Source organism: Lytechinus variegatus, chromosome 4 (assembly GCF_018143015.1).
Source record: "Lytechinus variegatus isolate NC3 chromosome 4, Lvar_3.0, whole genome shotgun sequence".
NCBI classification, from domain to species: Eukaryota; Metazoa; Echinodermata; class Echinoidea; order Temnopleuroida; family Toxopneustidae; genus Lytechinus; species Lytechinus variegatus.
Genome location: NC_054743.1, coordinates 6,318,899 through 6,340,119, shown reverse-complemented (window position 1 = coordinate 6,340,119; position 21,221 = coordinate 6,318,899). Strand labels below are relative to the sequence as shown.

Below are 21,221 nucleotides of genomic sequence, written 5' to 3'. Positions count from 1 at the left end.
AAAGTAATCGAATTTTTTGATCAATTGTCGCGAATATAATGACGTTATATCGCCAATGACAAAACGATTTTCTAACTTCAGACACAACACAAAAACTGCACCAATGTAAGGCCATGACTGACATTTTTCAGTGGGGATACTAGGGTGTTTTTACCGCGCGGCGAATGTTTACCACAAATCCATTTGTTTTTTATCCGGGATCGTAAAAGTTGCGAAACATTCCGGCTCAAATTTTCACATGGCAACAATTTTTCTACATACGTCCGACTGTTTTTAAACTTTGACACCACACGTTATAATTCTTGAATTTTCCTGAATAAACCTATAACAAAAACAAATAAGCTATAGCCGCCGCTCAATAACATAACCCCAAAATGACTTCATTCGATATGAATGATTATATTATAATCAATACCATAGATCTTACATGTTGATAAAATAATAACATTAACAGTATCTAGAAGTGACAAATTATGTCAAAGTATGTAACTGAGATTTACTTGTAATCATGGTAATACTGATTATTTCCAAAGTTAAAATGTAAACAAACCTTGTGCCTTTCCGAGGCAGAACACGAACAGGACTACGCATGAGATTGATAAGGATAACATTGGTATTGCTTGGTCTGTGGCAGTGTCTCCAGTAAATATATCCACTAGAATGTATCCACTGTTATGATCATCAGTATCAATGCATCATGGTATCTGTAATTAAGCAAAATAAAATGAGAAATAAGAGGAATGAAGTACCGATGTAACACATAATTTTTTAACATGAATGAAGCGCACATAAGTAGACTATTACGATTCTTTTTATACGATTAACTCAATATAACACTATAGTATACAGATAGGATTCTAAGACATTTGCTACGGTGACAATGCTCAACTATAAGTTCCACACACAAAATAAATTACCAACTTCAAAAATTAATTGAACACCATACCATATTCTAAACCTTATCATAAACCTAACATAAAACCTTATTACAAATACTAACCCTATATCTTAGACAAGAAAAACCCAAAGCAAATGTCTTGTCACCTATAGCCAGTGTCATTTAAACTTTTCTTTAGAATTCGGAGCATTTTTCTGGGATCCAGCCCAATGAATGAGGTAAATATTTCGGTAAAACGGTCCAATTGCATTTCAAATATCAAAAGCGTGCCAGATAAAAACCTTTCGCCTCTGTCTTCTCTTACTGTGTGTACATTCGTTTTATTTGAGCTCGCCATCTGATACAAGTCACGAATCTTCAAGCAAACCGGGTGATCAGACTCGCACAAATATTAGCTTTGATATCAATTCGATTTGCAAATCTCACTCGCGGTGGGAAATAAAGGTCTACTGCTGGATATTACCGACGTGCTAATGCAAGGTAGGATGATACTCAAACCATAGCAATCTGATGAGACTATTTTCCTGTTCACTGGAAACTATTTCAATGAAAAGTCATCTGTATTGCAGACGTTGAAAGGCTTTGTTACCTACCATGACTATAAGTTATTTGATATTCCCTTTTGTAATAATTTCATATCATAATTACCAGAATAGGTCTCCATCACGTACTATCTTCAAATCAAAATTGAAAACATATCTCTATAGTAAATAAAGAGGCTTTAGTAGGAGGAAATTATAATTTGTAAACACATTTTCGGCATTGCTCCTATGTGTTTAAGATCGCATGCTCGATCTGTAATGAAAAACATAAGTCAGAAAAAATTGGAACCAGTGAGATTCGAACATGCCATCTACTGCTTGCCGGGCAGCGACTCTTCCACTTATTTTGGTTCACGGCTAAGTCACGATGAACTGGAATACAAATTATAATTTCCTCCTTAATAAAATAAGAATTCCTAAATAATAATTTGTTCTCATTGATGTGAATCATGTAATTGATCGCAGTGTTTGCACACCTTAAGAGGTTTTTAATTAAAATATATATAGTCTAAAAATTCCTGGGTAAAAAAAGCTGCAGTTACATTGAATAGGTTGGCTTCCTAGTTTAATTATGCTCGATGACAGTTGTGTGGCCTTTCAATTCAGCTACTCTGTTAGTTTCGTTATATCCATGTTATTTTTTACAAGGTTCTGGGATATTTGCTAGGAAGTGCCTTTTTGGGAAAACTTAGAAGATGCAGAAATATTTTTGATATTATATCACTATTTTGATGTTATGATGGAATAATTTATCAAATGTAATCAGTTACATTCTCTAACCATGTGAGAAAGAATACGTAAAGTTAGAGAATGGCTATCAACGTGATTACATAATGCGTTTTCATATCCCATGCTCAAGTTCGTTGGATATTATCTAGACGTTGAAATCAGTTACATTCTCTTTAACCATGTATTGATGAGTTCAGAGGGCGTCAATTCGGTTAGCTGGTCAAAATAGGGCCGATTGCTGTGCAAATTTTACCGAATTTTGAGTTAGTCGAAATAATATACATGCTCTTACTAGTTATCTTATCAACAATTATTCATGCCCATTGTGTAAGGAGATTTTGGGTCAATCCACATCCATTTTATCTACAGGTTACCTAGCATCATTATACTCGACTTAGGTTGACCTGCGAGAAATGAAGACATCCTACGGTATACATCCGACCTTGAAGACAGTTTGATGTCTCTTGGGCAATGGCGTGGAATGCAATTAGTTCACGTCATATAAGATGACACAGCGAGATCACAATATGACCAAGACAGTGGCTTTAATCTCCTTAGGGTACCCTACAATCAACAGTTCTCGCCTGTTAACTGAGATTCAGTCCACATCAAGTGGATCTCCACCTCCTTTCGGACGACTCCACTGACCTTGAGGCTGACTCAATGACGAAACGAAGGCGTTACATCCAAACAAGATGTGATTATAGGATACACACTCAGTATCTTGCCAGTATTTTCCACGTCTTGATTTGTTGATATTGAATACTTCACGACATGCTCGATGTCATTCGCTTCGCATTGTTTATTAATGTAACAATGCGAGTGGAATGACGACAGAGGCCACGATGAGTATGGAAGTCGCGTTATACTTACTAAACATTTTGTTTTACGCGAAATCTGTTAGGTTCAAAGTAACTGAGTTAACCTAACCGATCAGGACCACGTGATTTCTTAGGATAATATTTTTCAGCGTCAATCCGGAGCTATGATGTTCAGTGCACTGCGTGAATATGGTGAAGAAGGCATATAATTGAGTTACTTGAGTTAGAATGGAATAACGAAGATAAGTGCAATCCTCCTTGACATCATTAGGGGCAAAACATGTGAGATGAAATAAATAATATATTTTGATTTGCTCCTGCAAAGCTAAAGAAATTCAACAAGTTTAAAGAATTTATAAGTTCAGTCTACAATTAACATCGTTTGAAGTTTGGCATCATAACCGACTGGAAAATTGTACTAAACTTTGCGATGGTGTATTGTTCTTGACGAAAGGTAATACTTTTATTTAAAAGAAACCGGTGAATTATTGTCTATCAAACACATGAATCACTACAATACAATATACAATCTCCAAGTAGTCCTGAGAATTTTCATATCTTAAGTTACTACCGTTTGTCAGATCGATTTTCGTTTTCATCTTAATAACAACAACCTTAAGGTAGTGCGAAATAGAGATAATCTAATCTAATTTTATTTTATTAACATCAGTAAATCATTATATTCCAGAGTGCATGGGATTAAAAACTTCTCCAGATTTTATGGAATGATTTCGCACAAAATATCACACGACTTGACTCTTCAAGTTGACATGGAAAACACATATAATGCGAAGGTTTTTTTTGTTTGTGTCATTCCTTACGCTGTCTTGAACATGACTGAGAGAGTTTGTCGGATGTACACAAGTGTTCTTGATGTACTCTGCCAAACAGTTGAATAAATACTAACGGAATAGATACAAGAATTATTGCTTGATAACACTAATACGCATCGTGTATCGTCGAATATGTCTACATGCGTTTAATCAGCAGAGAAAATGTCTAAATAATGCTCTTCTTGTGTGTTGTCTCGATTTGATTTGAGAAACATATTTCAGGAAGTCGTTTGACACCCACATGTACTTACGAGCAACTGTTTATTTCATCGTGTACATATCAATTGAGGCATATGAAATGCTTATAGTATAAGATAAAGATACATAGCAAGATAACATCGAAAAAAGAAACTCATGAGTTTACTATCCTCAATAGTCATATTCAATTTCATAATCTAAAGTATGATGTGAAATGCCAAACTCCTAACATTTTGAAGGGGCAGGTATGGCGTAGGTGGCAATATTTTAAATTTTAGCACAAAAATCTCGTATTATCACTGATAATGCAATGTCTCCTGTTCCCCTAGTGGCATCGGAAATAAAAAAAGTATATATATATATATATATATATATATATTGAGATAAAATATATATATATATTGAGATAAAATATGTGAAGCAAAAATGCATGAGACAGATCAAACACGCAGTACTTCAGGACCAACACAGAAGAAATAACTAAAAAATATATATCTAATGAAGATATGAAAGTATTGTATGTCATTTATAGGAAGAGGGATCGTGTGCTATGAACGATCCCTTCCAATGTTTTTTTGCTGGGAAATACATTTCTAGGCTACTGTATTAACCATATGCTGAAAATCATGCGACAAAGTATATTCATGTTGCGTGTTAATGGTAGCTGTCACTTAGTACACTGCTAGGGAATAGAATCAACCAAGTGTAATGTTTTGTGATTTCAACTCAACAGAGCTTGCATAATCCTACCAGTCTGTGGTTTCGTCCATGCCCCAATAAATGGCGTATGCAAGCAAAACACTTTTAGAGCTGAAAAGAAGGAAGGGAAAGCTACGATTTGACATAAATTGAGAAAAAGACAGAAGAGGTAAAGAAGAAGAGAAACTGCGAATCGATATCCTATGGAAAGGAGGGAACATTAAGAATTTTAGTGATCTGGTACGTTACCCAACATCTGCACAGCTGTGATAGTATTTTACGGCAATCATGTTGTAATCACTTAGTAACGGGTGGACGGGTCGGATAGCCAGAGCCAGTCCACTTAAATAGATGACCAAAGGCAAAAGACGCAATTAGGCGCATCAATTAATGTCCCTTACAGCCACTTATAATGTAGCAAAAACAATATCTACAAGCACAATGGAATGCGAACATTTGCCATGTACATTAAAGTGGAAATTTGAAGAAGGTATTGAGAGGTATGATTTGGGACTTCTTAAAGTCGTAGTCGTGCCTACGAACTCACTCCAGACAGATGATAATCGAATCCGTAAAATTTCGATGACATGTCCATTGTTTAGTATAGACATCTGTAAAATTATAGACGAATATTTCGCACCTGGGATGACTGATCGAGAGGCCCTCATTGTATTGTATTTACAGAGCTATTAATCTTCAGAGTTATATACCAGAGATATATAAATTGAGGCTCGATAGCCCTTGATTTCATTTGTTTAATATCGATTCGAAATGATTAACAGAAACGTGTTTTGCATAACTCATTATTATATAAAATTAAATCATATGGTTTAAAGAACCATTTACCTGCATTTTTTGCATCTGCATAATAAACACTGGTCCCATTTACACTGTTGCAATTCTTACAGGTTAAAAATGGCTGTATACTTTAGCAAAAGTAATAACATACTAGAACATTGAAATAAAATACCTATTTATTCAAATACTACATATTTAACGTGTATAACACCTCTGCCCGAATATTCATGCAAATAAATCAATGGGGGATCATATTACTGTATTTCCTCACATTAGCCTTGACAGAAAGTCTAATTTTAGATCTTCTGCTCGCTTCACTGCCTATCTAATTGATATCACAGGAAGGTATACTTAGGCCAATGACTTGGGGGAGTTAATAAGACTGTCTTGTAAGTATGGTTGGGCACACTGTATGAGGTTATAACAGTTCCTTAAAGTAACATTGAAAGACTATGAATATCCAAGTTTCGCGAACCAAATTGTGAGTTTTGCAAGGGGAGAAGAATATGTGTATTTTATCGATAATTGAATGTCGTTCTTTATTACTAGTATCGTTATCATTAACTAAGATTGAATTTTATTATCATTATGTTTCATCAACATGTCATAATTGTTATTATCATCATTACTATTATCAATGAATGATATTATTATCAATGCAGTAATAGTAGGAGGAAGAGGATGAGGAGAAATACCATGGATGTTCGAGTACAAGAATAGTTCCTGAAAGTTTGGTGAATCAAATGGACCAATTGAAACGTTAGAGCACTAACAAACCAACATAATCGGACAAAAATAATACCGCCAATCACTTTATTTGCGCGGCAGTAATGAAAAATATTTCAGGTTGAAACATACCTGGGATTTCTACTAGTAAAACAAAAAATTAAGAACAGAATGGCGTGTCAAGCACGGATACTCGACAGAAAACGAAGAACGTGACAATCGTATGTCAGATTATCTAAATTAGGATAGACCAAGGCGAAATAAAGTAGTGATTAGATTTACTCCAACATTCGCCCTTCGAGCAACCGACGAAGAACAACATGCCTCACACAACATAATGCGCTTTCACATTCGATTATAGAAAGGATGTGAAACGAGACGCGTTGGGATCGAGTAGTTCTCATGGCATATAAGACCAGTTTTCAGTTACAATTCCAACGTTATATTCAGTTTTTTTTATAATCTGTGTTGATTGTGAAATTAAAATGATATGTTGATTGATAGCTTCACGTATCCATTATGACTTTTTAAAGGACAAGTCCACCCCAACAAAAACTTGATTTTAATAGAAAGAGAAAAATTCAACAAGCATAACACTGAAAACTTCATCAAAATCGGATGTAAAATAAGAAAGTTATGGCATTTTAAAGTTTCGTTTATTTTCAACAAAATAGTTATATGAAAGAGCCAGTTACATCCAAAAAAGAGAGAGTTGATGACATCACTCACTATTTCTTTTGTATTTTATTATACGAAATATGAAATATTTTTATTTTCTCGTCATTGTCATGTGAAATGAAGTTTCATTCCTCACTGAACACATGGAATTCCAGTATTTTAACATTTTGTACTTCAGGCAAGGAGGTCCTAATCGTCAAATTCATAAAAATTGAAATATTGTATAATTCAAAACAAAAGAAATAGTGAGTGAGTGACATCATCGACTCTCTCATTTGGATGTAACTGGTTCGTTCATATAACTATTTTGTTGAAAATAAGCGAAATTTTGAAATGTCATAACTTTCTTATTTTACATCCGATTTTGATGAAATTTTCAGTATTATGATTGTTGAATTTTTCTCTTTTTATTCAAATCAAGTTTTTGTCGGGGTGGACTTGTCCTTTAATACACGATTCAATCAATAGGACAAAGCTTTGATATCGTTCAAGAAATTGCCAAATTTGCACGACTAAAATGCTTAAACGTCACTTTATTGACTATAGCTTTATTTTGTACGATTTTGTGTGTTGCAATATTGGTGGTACCAAGATACATTTGTATGAAGTCAGATTTTCGTTGGTATACAAAAACAAACTACGGCTGCGTTGCATAGGAGTTACTATTATAGTAGCTTTGCCATCCAATGGTAACTACCATGGTACACTCTAAAAACAAATCAGTCAAAAATGACTGGTTAATAGGGTCAGCTTGGAGCAACTGTTATTCTAGTTATATTTGACTATTTTCTAGTCATATTTTACTAGAAAAGAGTTATTTCTGACTAGAATATATGTCAGAAATGTGAATATCAGTGATTGCCATATCAGTTGCTCCCAGCTGACTACTGGTCTAGTCAATTTGACTGATTTGTTTGAAGAGTGTAACAGCGCTCATCAGTCAATCAGAATTATGGATTTCAGGGAGGTTAGCATTGGATGGCAAAGTTGCTATAATAGTAACGGGTCGTGATAGTAATACGGAAAGTACCTCGCTTAAGAATGAGCCAAAATGTAATGTCTCAAAATTTGAGCAATGTGATGAAATTGATGAAATTAATTGTCATAATTATTATCTTGTCCAACTTCATGATTTTGGGGGTTTTCATGTTTATTAATGTAATGATTCAATCGATACCGATGTCGAGTATTGATAGTCATGACGACTTCCCAAACCTTTATCTAGGCCGTTTTCTTCCTCATCTTCTTCCTTTTCTCCTCCCATCCAAGCAGTATCCCGTCTCTACCAGGTACCGAATCGCCCGGTACACCTATTGATTTGGTTAACCTGTTTCCTCGGCTAATCACGCTCAACTGATCTCAATTGGTTGTACCCGTCTGATGTTTGATAAACTCACCGTCTACATGAATGACATGTCATTCTCTGTGTACATGAACTGTAACCTTTCAATAGATATTGAATATCTTAAATCATAGCGCACATGGCCTTGGCATTATGGAAATCGACAATATCATTTTCCCGCCTTTTCTATACTATTCGTCCCGTCCGAGGATTATTTTTCCGTCCTGATTTTTTCCATCCCAGTAATATCATGGTCACATTTGCTCTACGGCGGCCGTACGGCGAGTCGAAATCAGCCGTTTTATTCATTTTTATTCAAACCACCTATATTTAGCTGGTACAAAAATGTTAAAACGGCTGTTTTTTACTCGCCGTACGCCCGCCGTAGAACAAATGTGACCATGGTATAAATTACAATATCGTAGTTGGACGCTTAACAAAAGCAAAAACGCCAAGGTAAAGATGAGCGCTGCATAGTTTATTTCAAATCTCAATTAGCTGATGTATGTTGTGATTCATCCAGGAAGAAATACAAATTACGAATCGAAGTAAATATGATCATCCTTCTTCACAGGCAACCAAGGAGAAAGAAAGTAAAAAAAAGCCTCCGAGATGCTCTCCATGTGTGGTTACCATGGGTGAAGAATAAAGAAAGACCTTCACCCGCGACACCAATGTGGAGAAACCGTTCGTCGACCAACGAATCATCGATACCGATTTGGTGTCTCTGTCCCCTACTTTAGTAGACTCTCAGAGAATATCCGGAGGATCCTTTCTTTCTACCGTATTCTGGTGTACTTCAAACGGACACCCAGGCAGAACTTGGTTCGCCCGAAGGTTAAAGTTCCTAAAGACAAGGAAAGCAACATTGGCTATGTCATCCAGTCCTAGGAGACAGGTTGCAACGCCAATTACATTGGATAAACCAAACAACCCCTCTACAAGGGTTTGTAGCAACATCGCAGACCTGGCGCAACGGGATACGATTCTGCCGTATACTCCCACCTATACACATCTCAACACAACTTCAAATACAAAAATGGTTTGATGAGGTGGTCCGCGAGGCAGTATACGTCACTGCGGAGAACTCCTCCCTCAACAAAGAAGGGAATTCACTGGGGGATTACGAGACAACCTCTCTCGGACTTACAACCCAGTATTCCGAAAAAAAATCCTTGACGTCTCAAAGACGATTGTGCGTCGCCACCAAGCGGCAATGACGATTTCCTGCCAGTTCAGACGGGCTGAAGAAGCGTCCAAGATCGGATGTGAAACTGTTCTCCGTTTCAAAACAGTAAACTTAATCTAGATGATCAGATTTACTTCGATTCGTAACTTTTTAAAGTAACATAATTATTATGTGATGATATCACCATTCTATACATTCGGAACTATAAAACTATACAGTCTATATAACCCATTTTGATTAAATAGTTTTCAACCGCAAAACACCTCACTATTTTTAATGAAGAGCTCTTTATCTACGTGGAAGGGCATTAAAAAACGAGGGAGAATAGCTAAACCATTTTCCAAACATAAATGACCAAAACATCAATACAGACCAATATGCACAAAGTCTTCTGGGCACAAACTGGGCGTTGTGGCGTGCGCCTGTAATCCAAGCTGTGGGGAAGTTACAAATTGATGCAGAGGTTCGAGGTTCGAGCCCTGGTCACATCTTTCGGATGGTAACGTTAAAGGTCGGTCCCAGACGTAAATAATCATTTCTGATTGATACACGTCTGACAAAACTCAAACACACACATACACACACAAAGTCTTCTAAACGCTGTTTACCCCCATGTCATGACCTTATTGCCTTTGGATATAAAAATAAACAAAGTGACATTTGAAGTATTATTTGGTAAACATGGAAACTTAATCCACCTTGAAAGTTACAGATGCGTGAAGGAAAACTTTTGTTTATCGCTCGATGCTTGTTCGATCTTACAATCTCGCTTTACAAGGCACGGTTGTGAAAAATTAGTCGCTTGATCGGATATTGTACTACCATGACAAGAACACACTTTCTACCTACTTGTCAGAAAGCACAGCGTTTTTTGTGGTGTTTTGATACTATTTTTGAGAATCAATGATCCTGGTGATTTTTTTTATGATTTATGGTACTAAACGTGATAAATAAAGTTTCCATGTTTCCATGGCTACCCACAACGGAAAATTCATGTCAATCAAAGCTGCAAATCCAAGCAAGATATTGGGAGTATTGTTCATTATAATTAAGTCTGACCTAGTTTGTTATTTTTATAAGGTTTTTTTGTGCTTGGTCTTAACATATTGTTAATCAACATTATTAATTTTCCAATGATTACTAATTTTACAATTTTTTTGAAATAGTTTTAAGAGATTTTTAAAATTTCAACTATTTGTTCGACTTTAACAAAATTGACAGAATTATTGCTTAGAAGTGCCACTTAGGAGTATAATTAAAGGGCGGCAAACTGAACCTCCAAAGGTATATAATTGTATTGAAATACAATCAAGACACATTCCCAATAACTGAATAAAATCAGAGGCGAATTTGAAATGATTTAGTATCATTATAGTGTAATACATTGAGTATTAAAGCATATTTTGATGAAGTCGTGAATAAAATAAAACAGATCAAATTACTTTATAACTGAAACTCATGAATTTATAAATAGAATCTAGACATATACACACTTGTTAGTTGCATCTGAAAGAAAGGTTAGGGGGACTATGTTCATTCACTTGAGATGCATGGGGTGATTCAACAAGCATTATCATGATACAGTACATCACGCTTCGTTTTTCTTGCTTCAAGCAAGAATGCTTCACACGGTTCCTGCCTCTCAAACCTCTAAATGTGTAAACAAAAAGGTTGTCACCGAGTGCGAAGGGGTTAGATGTTAGTACGCCTTGATGAGGGGTGACAAGGTGAGAGGTGTGTGTTTAAAAAGGAGAAGGTTCAGGGTGTGATGGCTTGTGTGTGCATCTTGAGAAAAGTTTTGGCGTGTGTCCGTGGTTAGAGTAAGCTAAGCATGTGTGCGTGAACAAAAAAATTGTCTGTGTGTGTGTGAGGGTGTTCGCGTGTGTGTGGGAGTGTGTCTGTGTGTGATCGGGGACAGACTTTGTCTGTGAGTCTGGTATTTCAATGAGGGTTATTTTGCTTGATGGTGGGTGAGCAGGTGTCATTTAGCATAGAGCATGTGTTAATTATTAGAAGAGATGGTTTGTGCGTGTGGTACGTGACATCGAAAGAAAGGGCGTGTGTTTGTTTATTAGGTTTGTGTATGTGATGCCTTAATTGAGGGACTATATGTGGATTTATTACTTGAAAAGGTTTGTTTTTGTGTTGATCAATAAGTTGAAATTTATGGGTTTGTTGGGAGAGAGGGTTTGTGTGTGTTGCTTTTTGGGAGAGAAGGTGCGCGTGTATGAGGGTGTGGGTGTGTGTGGGGGGGGGACTTGTGTGCAGGTTTGATGGAGCGAGGGTGTGTTGGTTCATTGACATGGTCTGAGGGTGTGTCAGATAATAAGGGGAACGAGGGTTTATGTCCTTTTTCAGAGTGAAAGGTTGAGTTTATTGGGAAGACCGGTTCTACTGACAAAGATCCGATGATATCGAAAAGCGGTGATATGCTTCAGATAAAAAATAAATGTATTGAAAGGTTGGACATGTTGAAGTGACGTTTATAGAACAAATAAGGGTTAGGTATAATAGAGGATTTTTTCTTCTATATTTTTACTGTGTCTCTGTCCAAACGAATTCGATCATTTGTCTCTAAAAGATTCAACAATCCAAGAACGAAAAGTACAGCCTTATTATTCTATTCCAGGTATTGTAAATCGTAACCCTTGCCACTGCTGTTATCACATCATCAGACATTGATACTTGTTGAAAGCTTGAGATCTTATCCTTCGAGTCCGTTATAGAACATGGTGATTTAGCGTAGATAATGACACAGTCACACCACACGATAACCAACCGATGATATCCCATTCGGTATAACCTGGGTCCCGTAACACAAAGGTTACCAATTAATCGCAGCTTGATTTTTACGATTGATTGTACATTGTAGTCTTTGCAATGGTCGTAGAAAGATGTTCTACGATCATTGCTAAGCTTTGTATTACCGGCCCTTGGTAGATTTGATCGACCAGGGCCCCGTCTTACAAAGAGTTGAGGTTGATCCTATCAACCAAAACTATAGAAAGCCGGCATTGCTAACATACAAAATGCATGTTTGTTATAAAATGTTTTCTAGATACGATGGATATTAATATATTCATTTTTTTCATGACCGTGTAGTACACTCCCCTTTGTTTACAAAAAGACATTGCGCAAATTTCCTGTATGAAAGATTATGAGAATGATGGATTTTCCCAATTCTCCCAAAGTTACATCGGTTGCCAATTCGGAAGCGAATACAATTTAAAATGCTTCATCTTACTTGGAAAGTATTAAATGGTATGGCACAAAAATATCTACAAGACCTTGTCATGCCTTATACACCAACATGACCAACACGTATCATAATATCACACCAGCAACCCAAGACACGTGTAGCATAAGATGCGCGAGCTTTCTCTGCCTCAGCAACTTCTCTCTGGAATAATATGCCGTTGAATTTAAGAATTTTATCATCCCTGGAGACCTTCAATCTAAACTGAAGTCTTATTTTTTTAAAGAGTATTAGTCATTGTCACTTTGACACTCATCGGAACTCTCTCATTGTTTCATTTCTTGTGCGCTTCGAAAGAGAATATTTCTAGATTAAAGGCGCTATATAAATGCCTATTATTATTATTTCTATATAATTGAGGTCGATCGGATCGATCGCAACTCTATGTAAGACGGGACCCATGATAATTTATGCAGGAATCAGATTCTTTAATGTGAGTGTACCATCACAGGGAAGGTGAGAGAAATAGTCGAAATTTATTGAAGCACCAATCAAGTTTTTTTAAAACGGTATCTATCCAGTGATGTTGCCAAGTTTTCATCATCCCTTCTGCTTACCCTATATGCATGGTGATAATATAAGAATGATAATAAAGATAAATATAACCCCAGTGAATTAAAGAAACAACGCCTGACATCAATTAAGTACCATACCCTAAGCGAAGTGCGTGATTCACAAATTATTTAACTTTTGCTGTCGAAACAAGATAAGATCTCGAAGGGTTACCTCGCATTGGGCTACTGAAGGGACACGTTTGATCAACCATACGAAAGATAAAAGAAGCAAAATTAGATATAATTGATATAGGACCTTCAGTCAAAACGAAATCATCTAATCATCAAGCAAAGTGGAAATAATAGTTCATTGTGTTTCCTTCAAAATAGGAAATAAATTCAAAATAGACGAGGAGTTTATTCATAACCTATACAATGAATTAAAGAGAATAAAACACTTTGTAGATAATATTATATTAATATGATATTATCATAATATCAATATTGGCAAAGAACAACTCGGTAGAAAACATTAATTGTCGTTTTCATGAATGCTTAGTGTTAATCTATAACTTGAATTTAAAAAGAATTCCAGAGGACGAGTAATAACAAAAATATGACGATGAATTTCTCAAATACATAATGAAATTGAATAAACAAAGGGACCGAAATCAAAGAAACATATATTTTTAAGCAGGATAGCAATACAACTATATTCACATCGTTCTGATTAATTCAATACGGTATCAATTTAATAGTCACAGCATCAGATGGATAAAATAAAAAACGATTCCATAGGAGTTCTTTCACATATTTGTCTGTTAATGGAAGTTATATTGATTGGGTCCAGGAAAACAGGAGAAATGATAGACATTTATAACTGCGTTATAGAATGAAACCTCGACACCTCTATTGATTAATGCATGAAATTTCATCATACCATTCCTGTATAACCCTTCAATATGTGATACCATTTTATAGGGACTCTGTCTCTCTCTCTCTTTACCTTCTCTTTTGTTTCCTTTCTCCCGCGCTTAATACCTCCCTTTCTCATTTTCTGCAACCTTATCTTTCTCATCCATTGACTTTACTTTTGAAATGTAATTCATTGTTTACTCCATTGAATAGATACATGGCAACCCCATTGCTGTTAGCAGTATATCTTGTTAACATATGACGAGTTGACATAACATTAGGCGAATTCTTCTGTTGAGTTGTTCCACGTTTTATGAAAACATGGATACACAGAAATAAAACTGTACTTCTTAAACAACATTTCAAATGCAAAGATTGACAAGATGCGAATAGACGGCAAATATGGTAAAAAGTTTCCGACGAAGTGGTTTAAAGCCTTTCCACTCTTAAATGTTGGCAACATACTGGTTAAGAAATGTATCCAACTTTTGGTGGTTTTCAACCAATACCCAAAGCACATATTATTGGTTTAAAACTACCCAGAATCGGATAAAGTTTTAAGCAATTGTTGTGTAGACAGTATGTTGCCCAACATTTTTAAGATTGAAGGAAATGCTATTTGCTGATAGTGACGATATTAATCATCATTACCAGGTCCTTCAGAGTGAGCTTTAAATCGTCGATTCTTTAGAATAAAAAGAGATTCAAGATTTGTTTATAAAATCAATCTCACCTCATCGTTAATTAGTTAATACGACAAACGATACCCCCAAAACTGTATAAAACTGTGTTAGGTGATACGTGATATCAGTTCTTGATAAAAAAAAATCTTCAACTGATATAAACCCTGATGATTGCTTTCTAGCTATAATAACCAATACTCCTATTCGTCAGGCTTTTAAAGCACGCAATCTCAACCTACAGAAATATAGAAAACTAAAGTGAAATCATATTTAATTTCGAGAAAAAGGGACCAATATTGTTTTCCACTGAACTTTAGTTTCAAAAAGTCATGACGTCCTTGACGAGGGTAAGACATTGAACTGGTACATTGTGGCTCCTTTAACCACAGACGGACGTAAGAAAGCAAGTTTGATTTTCATGGTTTTCACACCAAAAATCGTTTCATCCATTTAGCAGTGCAACCAGTTTGTCTTCTACTGTCTTGGTACAGGAGGGATTTGGTTTCCTTTTGGGAACGTCATTTGAAAACCGAAATGAGATAATGTTGTTCACGCATCACCCACACCGACCGCACAGTATAAGGTATAGCATTGGCTTCTTCCATGCTTCATATCAGATGAAAGGTGATATCTGTAGATCAATACAACCTGCTGGGTTTGGTTAAAGACTACACACTTCGATAGAGACGGACATGCATTGCTAAAGGAGTGGGGGTGGTGGTGTAATATTAAAGAGAATAAAAACCAATGTTTTTAGGTAACTCCCAAAGGTTGTGACTTCAGAAAGTATCTGTTAATGTTTTAAAGTTAACATGCTAAATATTTGTAGGATAAAGTAAAATGAATAAAAAATATGAAATCAATGGAGTAGATAAGAGATAGTAAATGTTTAAACATTACAATCTTTAAAAACATGACAGGATAAAAAAGAAGTTCTGTTATAGTAATACATTTTTTTAAGAAAATGTGCTATAAGGCGCACTCCTAGTTACCAAGAATGATTACACCATTTCTATTTATTTAAATGCAGGATAAAAGATCATTGCCGATTTTCCTTGCTCACGGGCATAGGTGCCGTGGCCAGGGATCGAACCTTTGACTTTCAAATGTCTAGCCAGGCGCCTTAGACAACTCGGCCACATCACCTCCAACGAAAATTACATATGACTTGACCAACAAATGAACTTTCTCTATATCGAAATTGATGGAATTCATATTTGTGGCTTTAATGTTTGATTGAAGTAGCTGACAAGTGATGTAATAGGGCTCCTTTTCTCTCGCTCTGCTTCTATCCAGGAATCGAAAGGATGTATAATTAGGACATTTCTCCTTTCGATCATTGATCGAAATTCGACCCTTAATTGCAAAGACTTTGACGATAATGAAATAATTATGTACTTTATTCGTTTGCGATTATTGCACTTTTTAACTATTTGTCTCGTTGTCTCTCTTCAAAGTTTGTTTTCAAACACATAGCTTGGTCAAATGATGAACTTTCGTTTGTGTGTTATGACACGTAGAATTAAAACCACAAAGCTTTAAGTATTTGAAAACTCTCTGATCGTCATATTGTTATAATATAATCTGGCCTAGGAATGAACTTTCATAATGCAGTGAATAGATCATTATATAGATTGAATCATTATCGTTTTTAGAACTGTTCATATTTTCAGCGATGGCTCTACATTTGACCATAATGTAAAGACTTTCCTGGGTGTTGCAGATTTTTTATTATGATTTTTGTAATGTTTCATTTTATTTAGATGATGATTTCACTTAACTGTTCTGTTTAAAGGAAAGAGATAAAGTCTATACTGATTGCAGATGTCTTATTATGATTTTAAATTGCTTGATTCCCAACAATACACTACTGGAGATGACATCGTTCAAATGGCTATAAGCCTATATTGAACGTCTTCCCAAAACCTCTATCACAGATTCGTGGACAAATAAGGATAAATGAAAATTATAAGACAAACCACACAACAAGGACAGCGTCTAAGTAATACACCGCAAAAACGGTTACCTGATACCGTGTTAAGCAACAGTGTTGGACAAATATGTGACAAGTTGTCATGTTTCTCGTAACCTGTTGCCTACTATAACCATGGACCTAGAAGGTGAGAAGGTGAACTAATTTACAGAATCCAGTAACCAACATATGATATATTCTTCATCTTGATTTGGGTATACTAACAAATTCCACGCGCTACCGTCAAATCACAATAGGCCCAAACCTAACCCAACCAGTTACACCATGCACGCTGCAAACAGATGCTTAGTGATCAGTGAGTGAATCTATTTTCAAAATTATCCGGAATAAGATGAATATATTGGCTAACCATGGAACTATTATGGGCTAACAAATCATTAATTCTATTCAGCATAGATCACAAATTTCCCATGAGGTCGAATAAAGATTCTGTTCATAATGGGAAAGGAAAAGGGAACACAAAAAAGGAACAAAGTTGTATACGGTGCGGTTGGTTTGATATAAGTATTCAGTAAAGATTTTAAACGACCGCTATGGGAATTAAGGACTGATCTCAGACATACGTCAAGAGATATGCAAACAGAAGTGGTATCTCAAATTGTTCTTTTTCCTCTCTGAAAATGAGAAGTTCAGTCGCCGCGCATGTAGCCAGATAGCGGAAGCACCATTGATTTTCTGTCCCGATCGTACGAAAACTGTCCTCGGGCGATCGTAAGCGAGTATCGATACTGTATTCTAACATGGGATCGTCAGCCGCGCTTCTAGCTCGAGTCAGGGAATTGTAGTAGCTCCGTGCCCAAAATAAAGGCTTATATGCTAAAACAGCATTAGGAAGGATGAACGTGATGTGCACCTCGATATAGTAAGTTTACTATGAAAAGTTCCAAGCGAGTCAAATGCTTATTAAATATCAATTGCTACTCAAATGTCCAACCGTATAAACGACATCAAAATAATTCAACTGAAAATAATCCACTTATGAGTAGTGTAATCAAAATTGTATGACTATTATCAAATCATTTATTAAAAAATCACTTGAAACTTGAATTGACCCTTTCAGATTACAAAAGCATTATCATTATAATAAAAATAACCCCAAAACATATCGAATGGAGTGTATTCGTCTGAAAAAGAAAAACACGTGGCGAATGTCTGCTTATTTTTTTGTGGAACAATATTGATTTGAATATAAATGACTTTTGCACAGCATCGTTAAACCTGATAATATTCATTTAATATTGTAATCTTATCCATCAATGATTTCTAAAATATATTTCTCAATACTTTTCATGGCTAAAGGATCATTCATTTTGATAATATTTTTTGCATCTAAGAATGGTGCCTGGGCATTTTAATGGGGTTTGGACAAGATGTTTTTAATGTGATTTTTTTTGGTCGATTGAATGTAAGGGATAATAAAAATGTCATGAAACAGGTCTCTATTTTTTCAAATACATTTCTATTCTTTTTCCGTTTATCCTTCTCCATCTTGTAAAGATTGGCCTTCACTTTCTTGTTTTTCTGACTATTGAGAATGATGAAAATGATGACTATTCAAACCTACTCCCTCGTGGCGCCGCCCCTGGCTGCAGAAATAATGAATATTATTAATAAAATACGAATATTCATTGTTAATATAACCATTTGAATGAAACTGAATATGTGATTTAAGCTAATTTAATCGCCATCTTGTTTACAGAATTGGCAAATTCTATCTAATGTACCATTTGTGTGTGTGTGTGTTTGTATGGATTTTTCTTATTTACTCTCTAGATTATCACTGTAAACATTTTATCATCTCATTATTGTTGTAATGTACTTTATAAGGGGCCCCTCTAACAAGCTCTGCTTCTATGGGGTCCCAAACTTATCACGTGTTATCATTTTCTGTTAAACTGTGTAATGTGTCGAACTTGAATTTCCTTTTGTATGCTTTGTATCAGTTCATCTCTCCTTTCATTTTTAATTTTTAGACGAGGAGGGGGGAGGGGGATTAGTGCCCTTTCATCTCTACTACGCCAATGGGGCACCTTGTTAGGAAAGGACGACGAAGCCATCCCTCATCACACGGCACGATACCAAATCGCTGTAGAGGATATTGCAGCTGTCCCATGTCACATGATATGGCGGTAAAAAGGGAGAAAGATTGAGCAAAGATAGTTTACTACTTGACAAGCATGGCGCTCAGAGGACCAATGTAAGGAAAGGTGAACATCATATACAGGGGTTTAATTTCCCCCGCATGGCAAGATCTGGTAAGTACGTGTTGGTAACGATGTTTGTGACCTTTATCTGACACGATTACCAAGGAAGCATCTAAATAAAGGACCTGTCGAATGTTTTATCCGACAAAGTCGCTTCTATTCGATAGTTTCAACAATACCAGTGCTTCACAGCCAATCAAAACCATGTAACATTGTCAGATCTTACAAGTTGTCGAAGGACAAATGTTGATGAAATGTTACATTGGACTTACAGTTTTACCCAACGCAAGTCAAGCTTCGTCAAGACACGGGGTCTTCTGTGATCGTTCATGAAAGACTACGCATGTCCACATCATAACGACATATCAATAAAGAATGTCGACATTCTGAGTAATCTACATCAAATTGTTGAGGGGGCACATTTTCTCCGAGGAAAAATTTGACAAGCTCCCCCCCCCCTGAAAGGGGGCTTCGCTTTCAAAGGAGGGGGGCACACTTCTGTTTAACGGCATTTTCACATTATTGTGCCTCTCATCTGCTCAAGAAGGGGGGGGGGCACGGGCCAGCTTTGCCCATCCCCCTGGATCCGCCAGTGATAAGGACAGTAGTTATAGCTATTATTTATCTTCATGCTTATCTAGTTTGTGGTTGCATAATTATGATCAGAGCCCTGGTTTGTCTAAACACTCCAGTCGGTCGTAAAGAAGGATTGGATATCCGAAACTTAATATTAACTAAACGCACAAAATAGATTTCTTGAGGAAGAGTATACACAACAATAACCTTCCATTGATTGGTTATTGTAGGCAGAGAAAAATCATCTCATTATTGAGCTTCAACAAAAACAGAAATTCATGTAGCTTTCAGATGGCAAGCCATTGTCTGCAAATGACGAATTCCATAATGACTAAAACGAAACCCCAACTGATGTGATTTCTCTTCGGCCACTGTTGAGAATCTTGGCTCATTCTCTTTGCCTCTCCAAACCTTGAATTATCCGAACCATCTAATACTGTAACTATGGGAAAAATATCTCGGAAAACAAAACACAAAATCACATCGTGTTTCTACATCTATATATTTATTCCTGTGAGATAAAGAATATTTGTTTTGGATTTCTAGTGCTGGAATGATGGGAATCAAGAATCAAATGAAAGCCGCATCTTTCAGACATACGGGCAATTAAACACAGCTACATTAAAACCTAATGTGAAACAATATCAAAACATGCATTGCAAGGATGATTACAAACGCCCTATTGGTAAGCCTATAAACATAATCCAACAATCCAAATCATGAAAACTCTCGTTAGTGTATTGGATAATGCAAAGAAATAATCATCCTGTTTGATGAGTGGAGGAAGACAAAATATAAGCTTGATTGATTACAGAAATAAATAACGATCAAAGCTTCATTTGTCTTGTTCATACTCAATGAGATTGTTGAAGGTATATAAATACCAAATGAAGATGCTTTATATCTTGGAGAAAAGACGATAAACCTTGCAAAAAAGGGGAATATATCAGGAATACGGCTAAAACAGGAATATACAAACACACATTTATTCTGGGAGTAAATTTTCAGAATGCTAAATGCAACCACAAAAGCTTGAATACGTGAGTGGTTAACTATACACGCCTACATTTTCCATCCCACTTAATATGTTAAAATCTACTTTAGATAATTACATTTAGATATTATATAGGGCTAAACTCCAATCATTTAGATAACAGTTAAACATATCTTACCGATTTAGTATCAAGAATCGTCTATTCCTTGATCTCTTCACAAAAACACAAAATAATCCTTGGTGATTTATTCCAATTAGATTTTGTTGGTGCAATAACAATAGGCAACAATCAAACTACCTGCTAGGATACAGAGCGAAGACTGCTGTTGAGTTCTCCCTCGACTCCAGGGGATATGAAGTGTGTAATGGTGCGTGCGCAGTCTTACGTTCGTAACCGCTTCAGTGCGCAATAAGCTCGCGCAGTTCCTTCGTGCATATTGCAACATAAGTTACAAGTATCCCATATCCGATGGGAATTGACAACCTTAGCCTTAAACATTTACTTCAAAAGGTTAGCAATGTCAAATTATTTTCATTTATTTGCCAATGGAATCATGTAAATATTTACTGAATCAGAAGTCATTATCTTTGTAAAAAAAAAATCGCATGGATCAGAAATGAGAACAAAATTATCCCCATTTCCATTTCTTTTT

The 21,221-nt window shown here is 35.9% G+C and overlaps 1 protein-coding gene across 1 annotated transcript in view; it reads right to left on the bottom strand.

Annotated features, from left to right (window-relative positions):
- The window catches only part of LOC121413255, a 114,150-nt gene extending 93,140 nt beyond the window's left edge, over positions 1 to 21,010 (bottom strand). Inside the window, exons 1-2 of the mRNA XM_041606010.1 lie at positions 20,747 to 21,010; positions 551 to 704 (exon numbers count right to left, since the gene is read on the bottom strand). Of these exons, the coding sequence (XP_041461944.1) occupies positions 551 to 611 (61 nt within the window). The 5' untranslated portion in view covers positions 612 to 704; positions 20,747 to 21,010. The remainder of the gene's footprint in view (positions 1 to 550; positions 705 to 20,746) is intronic.
- Between the last annotated feature and the right edge of the window lie 211 nt (positions 21,011 to 21,221).